Source organism: Mastacembelus armatus, chromosome 22, assembly GCF_900324485.2.
Source record: "Mastacembelus armatus chromosome 22, fMasArm1.2, whole genome shotgun sequence".
NCBI classification, from domain to species: domain Eukaryota; kingdom Metazoa; phylum Chordata; class Actinopteri; order Synbranchiformes; family Mastacembelidae; genus Mastacembelus; species Mastacembelus armatus.
The window spans coordinates 12,247,428-12,261,385 of NC_046654.1; the positions used below are offsets into that span (position 1 = coordinate 12,247,428).

A 13,958-nucleotide genomic window follows, 5' to 3' on the forward strand; every position below is an offset into this window, starting at 1 on the left:
TTTCAGTGCTGTCTAGAGCAAAATTACGTAATCGAACGCTTCTTTATTAACCTCAGGGCAGTCAAGAACACCGCCTGTGTCATGTGCTGGAGCCGCTCCACTACATGTCCAGGTTGGCAGCCTTAGCTGCACTTGCCTCTCTTCAAACATCAGTCACTAGCTGTGCCCCCAGTGCCAGAGCATTTGCAACTCAGTTTTTGCACAAGTTCAAGATTAAAATCTAAGAAACTGTTTACATGAAGGCTACAAATGTATTTGAAATAAGAATAAAAAATCACTTTGCCAGCGGCTGATTATTCCAGAGCCGTCTGCAGTTTTATTAGTTATTTTATAGCAACGAGGATAGCAGTGCTGGTTGAATGGATTTCTGTGAAATTATGCTCATTCTTGGTTCCTAAATGTTGAAGCTTAATGACTGGTGACCCCCTGATGTTTTCTCTAGTGCCACCAGGAGGTTGACATTTCTGTGTTTTTTTTTCTGAAATGTCACAACTATTGGAAGGATTGCCATGAAATTTTTGGTACAGATACTTATGTCCCATTTGAGTTTAATTATAATACTTTCAAGATCCACCGACTTTGTCAATCTCTACCATTATTTTAACGTTTTCAGTACTAACCACCGTTTCTCTCAACTGTAGCATTTAGTGTTCAGGGTTAATTAGCAAATATTAGCATCCTAACACACTAAAACTAAGATGGTAAACATGGTCAATTTAACACCTGAACAACATCACACCAAGTCAATCCGAGCATGTAAGCAATTGGCTATAAGAACCACCGTGGCGAAGTACAGGCTCAAAGACCTGTGGCTCTTTGTGTTCTGTGCGTGGATTATCCTTTAGTCTACAAACGTTCTGTGCTCTCTCTGTGACCTGCACCAGCATTATAAGAGCAGGCATTCAAAAATCACATGCTTTTATCCAGGACTATGCATAGGTCTACAACCCATGACAGAAGTTCCACTGGGACTCCCATTTCTCTTTCAGTACACCCAGCTCTGACGCTCTAATAACACATGCTGATCCTGGCATACGTCCCGGCAAGAGTTAATGGGCAGTGAAGTGGAAATCCAAGATAGTTCCAAAGGATGGAGGACGATACTGAAGCGCTTTTGAAAGACTTAGCGTCCTTCCTCAGCTCGCATTAGTCAGCATCAGTGTCAACTCCATTCATACTCTGCATTGATAATAACATGCATTTTTCATAGATGGGAAGGGCAATTCAAGATTACATTATACAAGCACTGGTCCATCATAAATCATCTGTTTTTGCTTATGCTATGAGATATTGTAAACTTTCTTTCCAGTCTCTTATTCCTATTCAGTTTGTGTAAATCACATGATGTGATTGAATCAGAATTGTGTTCATGTTTGTAAAGATGTTGCATCCTGCTTTGAAAAATTATATTCATTAGAGCTTAAGGTGCTTTGAATGACAACCTGGTGGCTGGAAATAACAGGCTGTATTACTGTACATGTTTATAGTCACTGACTACATCCTCGCACATGATGACCTTGATTAGAGCGTTTCTGTTCCAGACGGAAGATAACTCCTTGTCTTCAACACTGTCTTTCTCAAGGTTTTGTCTGACCCTCAGCGTGGGATGCTCTTAGCTTCCTCTCAGTCCTCGACTCCACTGTACTCTAAAAATACACACACAAAATCTTTTTAAGGACTCAAATGCAGATCTCTCAGCTGACTAATAAATTCTTTAATTAAACGTTGACCTGTATATCATATACTGTACACATCACACTCCTATGGCAGGGGACTTACCTTGTCACCTGCCATATCAGCGCAATTGAATACCCGTGGAGTATGATGCAGCCAGCTCACTTCAACCCTCACTCAGCACTGTTCACCTCGCCGACCGTCTGCACTGCTGGCCCCACAGCGTTCAGTTTCTCATCAGCCACAGGCTAAAGTGGCTACGTCTGACCTTGGACATGTAACAGATCCCCTGGACAGGAACTTACAGTTTCTCTGCAGAGAGCCAAGGACAGAACAGCCCAATAAACCAGAGGTGATGTTCAGGTGCATCCTGGAAATATTCAGTAAATGAATTGTTTAATCTATCAGCATTCTACTACAACAAGACGCTTTGTGGTTTCATTTTCATGTAGAACATTTGTACAAAGTTTCAAAATGATGTGCACTCATATAAAACATGTCATTTCTTGTATGGGGTTTGTCTAAATCTGTCTTAGGAAGATGACTTAAACAGGAGTTATCAGAAGAAGCTCTATTATCTCTGAGACAACAGAGTGAAGGGTTTCCCACCCATCCTTTCTACTGCTAAACACTCTGTTGGCTGGAGGTGCTTTAGTCCAGCACACGTGGCCTAAAAAACAAAAGAAACTTCACCAAGGTGTATTTTGGGCCTTCAGACATTACTTTAAACAACCTAGATCTATCAATCCAATCGCTTCAGAGCTGGAAGAACGATAAATGTAGATTTGATAAATGCTTCTTTTTTTAACTTATCATTTTACATTAAAACCCCATTAAAAATGAGTCATCAAGTAATAAAGGCCATATCAGACCTGGTCTCAAGGCATTTAACCACACTCAGACACATAATGCCACAATCCGGTTATAAATACTCTCAGGTAGAAGGGCTTTCCTATTTAGTGTCCAAGTTTTTCAAATGGTTCTAGTATAAATCTCAGCATCTGTTCAAAAGTACTGTATACACTCAGTTCCAAGTCATCAACTTATTGTTTTACAAATTTATTTGAGTAGAAAACACATTGTATTGTACATCTTTAAGAGAATAACCTACTGTGCTGACTAACCTGTTAGAAATGATAATTCATTTTCAGCCTGAAAACATTTTTAAAATCATTTTAAAGGTTCAATGTGTCATATTTAGAACAGTCTATTAGCTGAAATGGATTATAGTATTCATAAATATGTTGCCATTAGTGTGTAATCACTGGAAATGACTATTTTCTTAATCTGAGAATGAGCCTTTTAAATCTACATAGAAAGCAGGTTTCCTTTCACAGAGGCAGCCCAGAATGAACAATCAACAGACTGTCTATATTTTAAAGATGACAGGTGGGTTGGGATGAGGGGTGCTGTGTTCATTATTTTAAACTCAGTATATTTTTTGGTCTATTTGAACTGAAAGATGGACAAAACCTATTCCCTGATATTCCAAAATGTACAATAAGAAATTAGCTAGTAAAAAAAAAAGGTGAAATACTGACATGCAACATTAGTACTGCAGCAATTCTGTTTGGCGTGCAGAATAAATTGCAGACTTACTTAATTCCTACTTAAACATCATAATACTGCCATACTGCTATACTGAGCTCATCATAAGAAAACACTGATGCAAGGGAAAGAGCAAGTCGTGGCTTTTCAACTGACACTGGTTTGTGTTTTCTGGGAATGACCTAGGTGGCCGTTCTTCCTCTTCTCTTAACATAATGTAGCTGGTTTATCTGTTAAGGTGTTGTTTGTTGTGTGATATTGCATAATTGCTGTGTCTTGTCACCTGTTGGAGGCTTCCCTGTAGTGTCACCAGCTGGATCTGACAGCATGGACTGCACCTCAAGCTGCTTTTTTCTGCCAACCTCTCTGTCACCAGTCACTCTACAGCGGCAGGACCCGGGCAGGGCCCGGGATGACAGGATGGATAAAACCTTCAGCTGTATTATATCCTCCATAGCTTATCTGCAGGAACCATTAGGCAGATGAGAACAGGTGTCCGACATTATATCAAACAATATATTTGGCTTTGTTGTGATATTACACACAAAATATTGGCTGAAGAATGCAACACAGACAGGCAGCCAGTATCTCCAAATTAGTATGGTTCCAGATCAGATCTGAGAGAAGCAATTGTTGCTGTCCAACAATCTGGGCAGAGTTATAAGGCCATTTCCGAACAATATGAAGTCTATCATTCGACTGTGATGATCATGGCTCACAAGTGGAGAACATTCCAAACAGTCACCAATCTTCCCTGGAGTGGACATCACTCAGTTAGCCTGGTAAATGTTAAAGTTCATGATGGTACAATTTTTGAGAAAAACGAGACCAAAGTGGGAATGTTTGGCCAAAGCATATCGGCACAAACACCTCATACCAACCATCAAGCACGGTGTTGGAGGGTCAGTAGTTTCTTCCTTCACAATGATGTGAGAGACTATTACATTTTGAGACTTTTCGAGCTGCTTATAGGTTACAGGCTACGGCAGAAAACGGATATCAGTGATATTTTACTGATCTGACAAGCGATAGAAAGATATAAGGTTGGAGAGTCGATCTCCTGGTGGTTCTGGCCTGGGTCTCTGTACACGGTGCTGACAGTCTCCTGCAGCCTTTCACTGTTGCCAGCATTTATGCAAACATTTGGAGTAAGCCGAGCAGAAAATGAACTTCTATGGACAATAGAGCCAAGAACACACATTAAGTCAACCTCCCACAATAAAAGTCAAATTTTCTGAGTATTTGCTGAAACATGACTATCCATATGTGTGAACTCTCCTAACAACTAAACTCCTTTTTCTACCACCAGACTTAACAATAGGAATCAAGAATTGAATATGTATAATATGTCTCCAGGTATATGACAGCTTAATTGTTTGGATTTCATTTTGAGTTTGCTTCCCACTGCTTTCATTATGTCAGATACCTGAGAATGATCATGTCAGTGGTTGTGCATTGTTTTCTCTCATTACCATAATGGCCACATAATACCCAAAATAAATTAAGCACCTTGGCTTGTTTGAGCATATAATCTAATATCTGATGCTTTAAATTGAGTTTCCTCTGTTATTACACAATATTTGAAAAACAATATTTACTATAAATTTACCAAACTATGACAGTCATTAGAACAATTATTGATAAGTTTTTTTTATCTTGACATTAATATTCAATATGTGGAAGAATAATGGCAACGAGTCACTTTTTAAATTTAAAAAGTGTAATTCAAACAATGTGCTGCAACCACATAGACTGTGCCAGAGCTGAGACAGGCAGCAGTTGAGGAGGCAGAGCAGCTATTAGAGGAGCAGCAGGCTGCAGCACTGTGTGATGCCTGAGGTGTGCTGATGTGATGTGAGGTGACAGGTGGCACCATGGGTAAGAGGGCTAAAAGTCCATACATGCAACTGGCTGGGCCGCTGTCCTGCAGCTCCCATCAACCAGATGTGTAAATCAACCCACACTGCAACTAAAAGCTGCTGGAAGCTCACGGTTATGGTGTAACATTTGCTTCAGTGTATGTTATCTAGTGCATATGGAAAATCAAATTAATTCAAAGGATCGACATACGTACTAACATTTCTTGCATTAATTTCTTTATTTTCTCCATCAAAAGAAATGCACAGATCAGCAAAGCTACTACATACAAATGGCCATACAATAGCATTTTAATTTTTGTTCTTGTTTCAAGGATTTAGTAAATTTTGATGTGTTATTAACACATTTTGAACTTTAAAATTTGCAGTTACGCTGCATTCAGCAAAAATAAATAAATCGAACCAATGCTGTTTTTCCCTGTTCAAATGAAAAATCTCAGCCACAAACCACATATCTGGACAGCTACTTGTTATGCTCCAGGAAAATGTACTGTACTTACATACAATAAAGAAAAAAAACAAAAGTTTTGCATAGCTTCATTGTAATGTAGATACAGTTCTGTAAGGCACTTCATTAAAAAAATGTAGACTTTTTTTTTTTTTAATCCTACATCATAAACCACTTTGCCACTTCAGTCTAAAACGTCATCTCAATATGTGAGGTTACAACATCCGACAAGAAAATCACATTTTGCACGCTATGTAAATCTACTATTCTCCTCTGCTTTTCTTTTGGCATTAAGTCTCAGGTTCAACATTCTCAAAATATTGAAGTTGGGTTCTTGTGCATAATATGACGGACACATTGTCCCATAACCCCACACAACCCAGTGTTTCTCAAAAAGACAAAAAAAGTTGTGCAATGTTTTGGGGTTATGTGGAGTAAAAGGCAACATGCTGTCAAAAACAGTCAGAAAACGAATCAAATCACAATGTCTGGGCACGTTACAGGTAATTTCCTCTGAGACTGGCACTGCAGTGGGTGGCAGATGCTTCTGGCCTTTTCTTTAGATATAAAAGTAGTTTTGCCTTGTCTCTCCTCAAGGATGACTGTGGTGTAGCAGCCCAGCAGCTGCATGTTGGACTACATTTTCCAAGCAGCGGACTTGATATGGGTAGAGGTAACGAGGATCCATCTGCTCTATCCAAGCTGATCTTCGTACTGTTTGCGGAAACAATCTCCAGCTGGGAAGAAGTCCCAGCATCGCTCCTGGTACATCTTCCACACATATGACTCCTGGACACATACACAACAGAAACATCAGTGGTGCAAACAAAAAACATACAGCCTTGTATTTAACACTTTTATATCAAAATCAGAATTTGAAAGTGAAACAACAAAGAAACAGCATCCCTGTCATTTTTGGCTTGAAAAAAAAAGAGCACCCTGTGTCTCTTTGCTCCTCCTACCAACAGGGTACCAAGTCTTTTTGTACATCACTTTCAGACAGGTAGAGCTAACAGGTACAGTAGCTCAGCAACCGACTATATATGACAGACAACTGATGAACAGAGGTTTTAGAATATCCCAGTTAAACTTTCAAACACTTCTTTCAGGACTCAGGGCTTCATAGCAACTCGTCCTCACCCTGTGTCATTCATAAGAAACAGCAGCATAAGACATTGACATGTACACACCATCTCCAATAGTGACAGGGTGACAACTGTTTTATTGTGTCCTATTGAGAAATGTTGTTAGTGTGGAATTATACTGTACCTGACCAGTATGCTCTGTCTCATCCTTGTTGATAAGGTACATCAGGAAAAACCTTTAAAAAAAAGGAAAGCCAATGAGACAAAGGAAAAAAAGCCACCCCTTATAGAGAGAACATCTGAACATCTTCTACATTATATTCACAGGAAATGTCACATTCTGTATTACATGATGCTCCCCAGTTTCTGTAGCAAGTGTCTAAAAATAATAATGCCATCACCAAATCACCTGTTTCCCAAATCAAATGAAAATGGCAATGGGCCGCTGTATCTCTGCAGGCATCACAGAAAACCATGATGAATACTGTATAAGAGCAAGCTATCACAAACCTATTTTCCAATAAAGTTCATGGCATTAAATAGTAATGAAGCAACATAATGAGGCTGCTCTCACATCCTCTGGCCAGCTGACTGTGAGTGCAAATGGACTGAGCCGTTCTATTGTCATGGGTATTATGCAGAAACAGTGGAAAAGCTGGGAGTGCAGGGGAAACACAGACAGATGGAAAGAATACCTGAAGGGATCTAGCCTTCTGGATCAGTGAGGCTGTTAGTGACTTTGGCCCTAATGCTATTGGAATGTACTCAAGTCGGATGGTTAAATTACAGAAAGCAACACATTTGGGAATGATGACATTAATGACTAGTACGTTTGTGTTAGAAAGTAAAAAACGGCCACGTCTAATTCTTGGAAGGACGATACTTACAGGTAGTTGGCCAGATTGTGCTCTCGTAAGGTGTGGGTCTCAAAGCCGTGAGGTGTTGTGTCGAAGTAATCATTACCAATCCCACAAATGAAACATTTGGTCTGAGGAAAGAGAATGAAGAGATAATTATAGCACAAAAAATCTTTGGCTTTTCTTCTTGTGCTTCATTGGGAACAACACAGTAATAAAAAAGACATCTTGCATTAGTTTTGAAGGGACTTGCTGATGATGATACACATAAAGGTCATTATTATTTATGAGGCCATCAGGCATATCTGGGTTAAGTCAGAGTGGTACACTCTTTCCACTGTCATTGATTTTCCTGGTAAGGCCATGATTTTCTCTCCCCTCTCCTGGAGATCCAGTTTGGATATTCTCATGTATTTTTACACAATTACACTTTTAAACTCTCTTCCTTGTCACTGCAGTCTCTTAAAGACCAAGAAAAGTGAGCTGACCTTTCTCTGGTCTGACTGATGCTTAAAAGACTCTGAGGAGAAATGGAAAGTCCATAATGCAAAAGCAGGCTGCATGCCTGCACTCAAAATGTCCTGAAAGCAATCTTCTATCACACAGAGCTAAAATTAGCGTTTTTTTCTATTCATTTTCTGTAAATGACTAAATATAACACTGCAAGTTCTGCCAAATTTTCAAGATAATTTCTTTCCAATAGTGATTTCAGATCGATATGTAATATATAGCACTTTCTTTTAAAATTAACTTGCAAAAAACCTCCTCTATTTCTTCTAAGACAGATAAGTAATCCATTAAGTACGGTCTTCAAATTGTATTATTTTCCTTTAAATGGCAAAACCCCTTCTTCATTTCACTCCTGCTTCCCCTGAATCCCCTTTAGGTTGTCGAGTGTGGGCCAGAATAAAATGTCCTCTCACTTCCATGTCCTCTTTGACTTGCTCCTGCTGGTCTCTCAACTCTCCAAAGGCATCAATGATCAAACCTGCAACCACAAAGGACCTGCTATAAGCACATCACATACAGCATGTCTGTGTAATAAACACATCCACAGTCTCACATCCAAAACCTCCTAAATATAAACGTGTGAGTGTTGCTAAGGCTTTAGATGATTTCAGAGAATGGTTAGATTTGAATATTCATTTAGTACATTTTATTAGTCAAGTAATCCTAGAAAGAGGAAAAGAAATACTAAAAAGTGTGAGCACATTGCTGGAGCCCACCCTGAATGATGGCCAGAAGAATTACGATGACAAAAAAGAAGAAGGTGATGTCGAACAGTATACGGTAGAGCTCGTAGGGGTCACCGGCCGGGTCCTCAATCTCATCCCCGATGCCCCCTCCCGCTCTCACGCCAACATACATGTGGAACAGGTAGCACTGTGGAAACACAGAGGGAGAGTTCATTCAGGTTTGAGTTCGAGCATCGATTCGGGGGCGTGTTCAAATGAGTGTGACTAATATTTACCGTCATCATGTCATCGCACTTCATGTCTGGCTCATCGTCATCCTCGCTCTTATTGTAGAACTTTCTGAAGAAGTTGAACGCCACCACAGTGTAGAGATAGACCACGACAGCCAGAAGGCCCACTGTCAACACCAGCTACAGAGAAACACAGTGAGGAAAAGTGTTTACAAAATTTACACAGAAACACACTAAACTGCTGGTTCCCATTTGTTTTGTATTAAAAGCATTAAAATCCTCCCAATAAACCTGATAGCCAGCAGGTTGTTTGAAGGGGAAAATTCAAATTAGTGAAAGGTATAGGAAAGTTATTTAGGATGAATGAACGTAAATCTGCAGGCTTTTGTTTTACATCTGACATAAACCCAGTAAACCAGATTTGGATTGACAGCTCAATTGATCCGCCCACAGGCAGCTGGTTATGGGTTGTGTCGACATCCTTGAATCCGTGTGGCCTCGGCATTTGGGTGCAATCCCTACCCTTGGAGATTGAGGTGACATTAAATTCTGATTTGTCCCTCTGGTCAGCTGGAAGGACTGACAGTCAGAAATGGGATTTAAATAAAGCTGTTTGAGCCATTTCAAATCAAATGTCAAAGGATACCGAGCGCATCTAAATTAATTTACTGCAGCTCTTCTTTTTGCTCTAGTTATCTCATGAGGGGGAGACGCAAAGATATGAAGATTTGAGAATAAAAGTCACACATATAGTAGCATATGTGCATGGTGACAAATCCTTGCTGATTTTAGTCAGATACTGATGATGCCTGGTGATTGTGTGAATAGGTTTCAGTTTGCTAATATGCTTGTATCAAGGCAACAACAGAAGGAGATAGTCAAATAAAAAAAGGAGAGCTTTAGTTTTTAGGAGAGCTTTTGTTTTGTGGTAGTCAAAAATACTTCAAGAAGCTTAAAGATTATTGATAAAGACCGAAAAATGCTACAAAATTAACACAGAATCACTAGATATCAGATAACAAATGCAATAGGTATTTGAATTGGTGCTTAATCCAAATGACATCTAACTGTTCCTTAAGTCAACAGGTTATTTTTATTTGGCAATGCTGACAACAGGTTTGACAGCAGTTCTACCCAGTGTGGCAGGAACATGGAAACTGTGGTAAAAGTCACTCGTGGTTGTACATCAAGAAATAAACAGGCAGTGGTTACTCCCCAACCTTAACCACTAACTGCACAGTGACCCCTGGTGGTTAGAGGAAGACCTGCATGGTCCTCCTCAACCTCCTAACCTGTTTTCCGTTGTGAGTGACAGAGGAGAGGATGGTGCGCAGGGTCTTGAAGCCCATGGCAATGTCCAGCAGATGGGCAGCGAAGAAGAAGTTGTTGTAGTGGCCCAGAATAGACATGGTGGTGTACCATACTAGATACAGGAATGACTGTTAAGAAACAAAAAAGGTTTATCAGAATCCATCTGTCCTCAATCAGCCCCTTCATCCATCCATCAAATTCATTTAGCCATCCATAAAAGCACAAAACAGAGAATATTTTTGTTCCAACTTGTGTTCAAACTTACATTGTCTGTAAACACCACTCCCATTTTCCAGATGTGGTACTTTGTATCGATTGAGCTCAACCTGGCAACAGAGAAAGGCTGATATGAAAGGGCTCATACTTTCTATTTGCCCTCTATTTTTGCTTCAAGCAGTTCGAGCCTGTCTGTGCTTCATCTATTTAATCTCTCACCATGACACCAGTGAAGCCTCTTTGGCGACAGTTTCCTCTGTAGGGTTGAAATCCAGGGCACTCTTGTCCAGCCCCAGCAGCTCTGCTATCCTCTCTGCTCCATACAGGTCTCCGTACTTCTTAATCACCTGCAAACAGCAGCAAGAAGAGGGAGGTGTCAGAGTATGACACTGGAGCTCACATTTAGTTAATACCACTAGATTTGCATTTATGTTTTGTGTACATAACAAATTCTATAAGCCACTTACTTTTCGCTTGACAAATTTATCCCAGTAGTTGTTTGGAAAGGACCTGATAAAAAAGGCAAAGAAAAAAAACAAAAAACAAAAAACAAACCAGCATAAAACCTTTGCTAACAAAAGATTATGGGTTTAAGGACTGTACTGTAGTTGACTCACGGGGTATTGATGACCAGTCTGTCCCACTGTCCCTTGATGTCGTCATCAGATGGCTGCTCTGTGATGTAGAGGCCTGCAAACTCCAGCTTCCTCGCAATCTCCTTCTCCCGCTTGAACACTACCAGCGGCACCTTGGACACACGGAGAATTTGGCCACAACATTAGTGCAGTAAAGGCTATATATACTTAATCTATATATATATATATATATATATATATATACATATACACACACATATATATGTATATAGATTAAGTATATAATCTATATATATATATATATATATATATTTATATATACACCGCTACTGACTGTGACAGGACTGTGTCTGCACTCCAATGTACAAAGTTCAGTACTATGGAATACAACTGTTGTTTGTCCCTAAATGATTAGCCCATTAGTAAAAAGAATATATCTACAGTGTAAACAATTAAAAATGAATGGTATTTTTGCTGCACCTTCAGGTAGTAGTATCCCACTACACACAGGAAGGATATGATAGTGTGTAGTATTGCCAGACAGCGAAGTGTTGGCGCCATGTAGCCTGTGCTTTCCTGCAGGACAAAGTACTCAAGAGCCCCTTCATCTTCCTCCTCTCCGACTCTACCTCGACCATTCCAAGGGTCTTCATCATCAGAGTATTCACCTGTTACCTGAAAGACAATGAGACATTTTGAAGTATTTACCAAAGCACTTACAACAGTGTGTAGCTTTATATATTATGGCTTAACAATACGCTTACTTTGTAGAAGAGAAGAATGAAGTTGATAGCAAAAGCAACAAAAAGTGCCAAGAATCGAAGGTTGTAGAAATTTCTGGCCAGGTAATTCTGTGAAAAATAATGATTTCCAGATGAGTTTTATAAGCTCTACCTGATCCAATGATTCAGATATTATTGTTTAAAACTTCTGACCAGCATCTTAGTCTGATAGATTTCCAAGCCTGCAAAGAAGCTGGCCATGAAGGCCTCAGGTGGTTCTTTTTTCTGGCCAATCCTCTTCTTTGGGGCTTTCTTCTCCTCCACTGAGGGCTCAGAAGGGGGTTCATCTTTGGCCTTGTCATGGTCCTTCTTCTCGCCGTCTTCTGAGCTGCAACAACACACTCTCTGTTAGAGCGTTTGTGGCAAAATAGCTGACAAAGGCAACTATGAAAAAAGGTACTGTGGTAGATAGCAAACATGCTGATACAATTGATGTTATGGGTCAATGTTTCAAGATGCAATAATCTTGTAAAAATATATCAAAAGAATTCCATTGAAGAGCTGAAGAACACTCACTCTCCTTTCTCTGAATCAGATTTGAAGTCTCCATTTGCAGCCCTGTTCTTTGCAGCCATCTGTAACAAATACATGGTTTTCACCATCTATTACTTCAACAATTGGCCTAGTGTGTTTCAAATACAATGTAAACATGATGTGACTGAAAATAAAGGTATTCTTTCACAGGAGTGCTGACCTGTGCCTTCTTCTGCTTGACAGCACTGGCTATGGATGGAGCATCTCCCACCACCACCTCAGACACATCCCCCAAACCTGGCTCAGTCCCATGCTTTCCCTCCTTCTTAGGCTGAATGTTGAGTAACTCAGCCATCAGGTCCGCCTCTGCCACTTCCCCCTGAGCCATGTGACTCATCTCCGCCAACGCCGACGCTTCATTCGCTTCCATCTTTTCTGTCTCTAAAACATCTCCATGGATGCCAAACTGTGTTGGGTCTGGCATGTTTCCCAAAATGTCTGTCACCTTCATATTCTTGGCCCCTTCAACGAGGCCACCACCAAACATTGTGGTCCACAAGATATGGAAGAAACCCCAAACTAGGCTGTAGACAAAGTGGAAAAGTCCTATGATGATCATCCAGAAGAAGGAGAAGAAGCCTCGCACCATCTCCTTCACACTCATCTTCCTGAATTTTCTGTACTGTCGTCTCATACTCTTGAGAGTCAACATTTGGCGGAAGTGGCTGAGGCTTTTTCTCATAGAGATGCAGGCTATTGTGAATGCAGAGGAAGACTCCATCATGACGCTCTCCTCTTCCTCCTCCTGGTTCTCCACCACACCCTGGTTGTCGTCTTCATCTTCCTCTGGGCGCTCCACTGGGTCTGGCTCGGAAATCTGAGAAGCCAGCTGCATCTCAAAGATGGTGTCCTCACAGAAGTTGACGAACAGTTCCATCTTCTCGCTCTCCCCCCCTTCATTGACCACGTCGAAGATGAACTGCCGCTTTGACTCCTTCACCTGAGGCTTTTCCCACTGGGTCCGACTCGACTCACTGATCTCAAAGTAGACTCTCTCGATGCGCTTGGCTCCACCCATGATCTCAATTCGACCCAGATAAGGCTCAAAGTAACTGAGTACACTTTCAGCCAGGTCGAGGAATGTGGAGAGGCGAGCATCATGAGGCATATGCTCCGACAGGTTGGTTAATAACACAGCTACGTTGAAGCCTATGTCCTTGGCTGGTTCATGGAACCTCTCCACAAACTGCTCGTAACTCAACATATCATTCTCATCAGCCTCAGCACAGCACAGAAGAAACTCGATCTCAGACTGGGAGTACTGTTTCTGGTTCTCCATGGACTTTTGGAAATCCTTCTTCGAGATGACCCCTTTGCTCTCTGCGTCATACTCCTTGAAGCTGTCTGATGTAGTTAAGTCCTTCAATTTGAGAAACATGTCGAAGAATTTGAGGATCATTTCCACGTTGCTAGAAGACTCCACCAACGTGTCCACCATTTGTTTGCCGATGGTACCATTGACAACATTACCTGTGAAGTGACCCAGAAAAACATTGAAGTTTCAATGCAAACACGAAAACAATTCAGATCAAGCAAAGCTGCTACTGTAAATGTTTGATTAAATTACAAGTAGCTGTTCAATGAAAGTCATAAGAAACTGTATC

At 40.6% G+C, this 13,958-nt stretch overlaps 1 protein-coding gene across 3 annotated transcripts in view; it reads right to left on the bottom strand.

Moving 5' to 3' along the window:
- Positions 1-5,545: 5,545 nt before the first annotated feature.
- The window catches only part of LOC113131570 (ryanodine receptor 3-like), a 33,595-nt gene continuing 25,182 nt past the window's right edge, over positions 5,546-13,958 (bottom strand). For 2 of the 3 annotated variants that reach the window (XM_026309106.1, XM_026309015.1), the window contains 16 exons: positions 12,515-13,824; positions 12,337-12,395; positions 11,974-12,148; positions 11,803-11,889; positions 11,519-11,713; positions 11,060-11,190; positions 10,910-10,952; positions 10,662-10,831; positions 10,492-10,552; positions 10,208-10,354; positions 8,961-9,095; positions 8,716-8,872; positions 8,413-8,477; positions 7,520-7,620; positions 6,817-6,868; positions 5,546-6,336 (listed from right to left, as the gene is read on the bottom strand). In XM_026309106.1, the coding sequence (XP_026164891.1) occupies positions 6,241-6,336; positions 6,817-6,868; positions 7,520-7,620; positions 8,413-8,477; positions 8,716-8,872; positions 8,961-9,095; positions 10,208-10,354; positions 10,492-10,552; positions 10,662-10,831; positions 10,910-10,952; positions 11,060-11,190; positions 11,519-11,713; positions 11,803-11,889; positions 11,974-12,148; positions 12,337-12,395; positions 12,515-13,824 (2,984 nt within the window). In that variant the 3' untranslated portion in view covers positions 5,546-6,240. The remainder of the gene's footprint in view (positions 6,337-6,816; positions 6,869-7,519; positions 7,621-8,412; positions 8,478-8,715; positions 8,873-8,960; positions 9,096-10,207; positions 10,355-10,491; positions 10,553-10,661; positions 10,832-10,909; positions 10,953-11,059; positions 11,191-11,518; positions 11,714-11,802; positions 11,890-11,973; positions 12,149-12,336; positions 12,396-12,514; positions 13,825-13,958) is intronic. The other variant, XM_026309191.1, reaches the window with a different exon arrangement.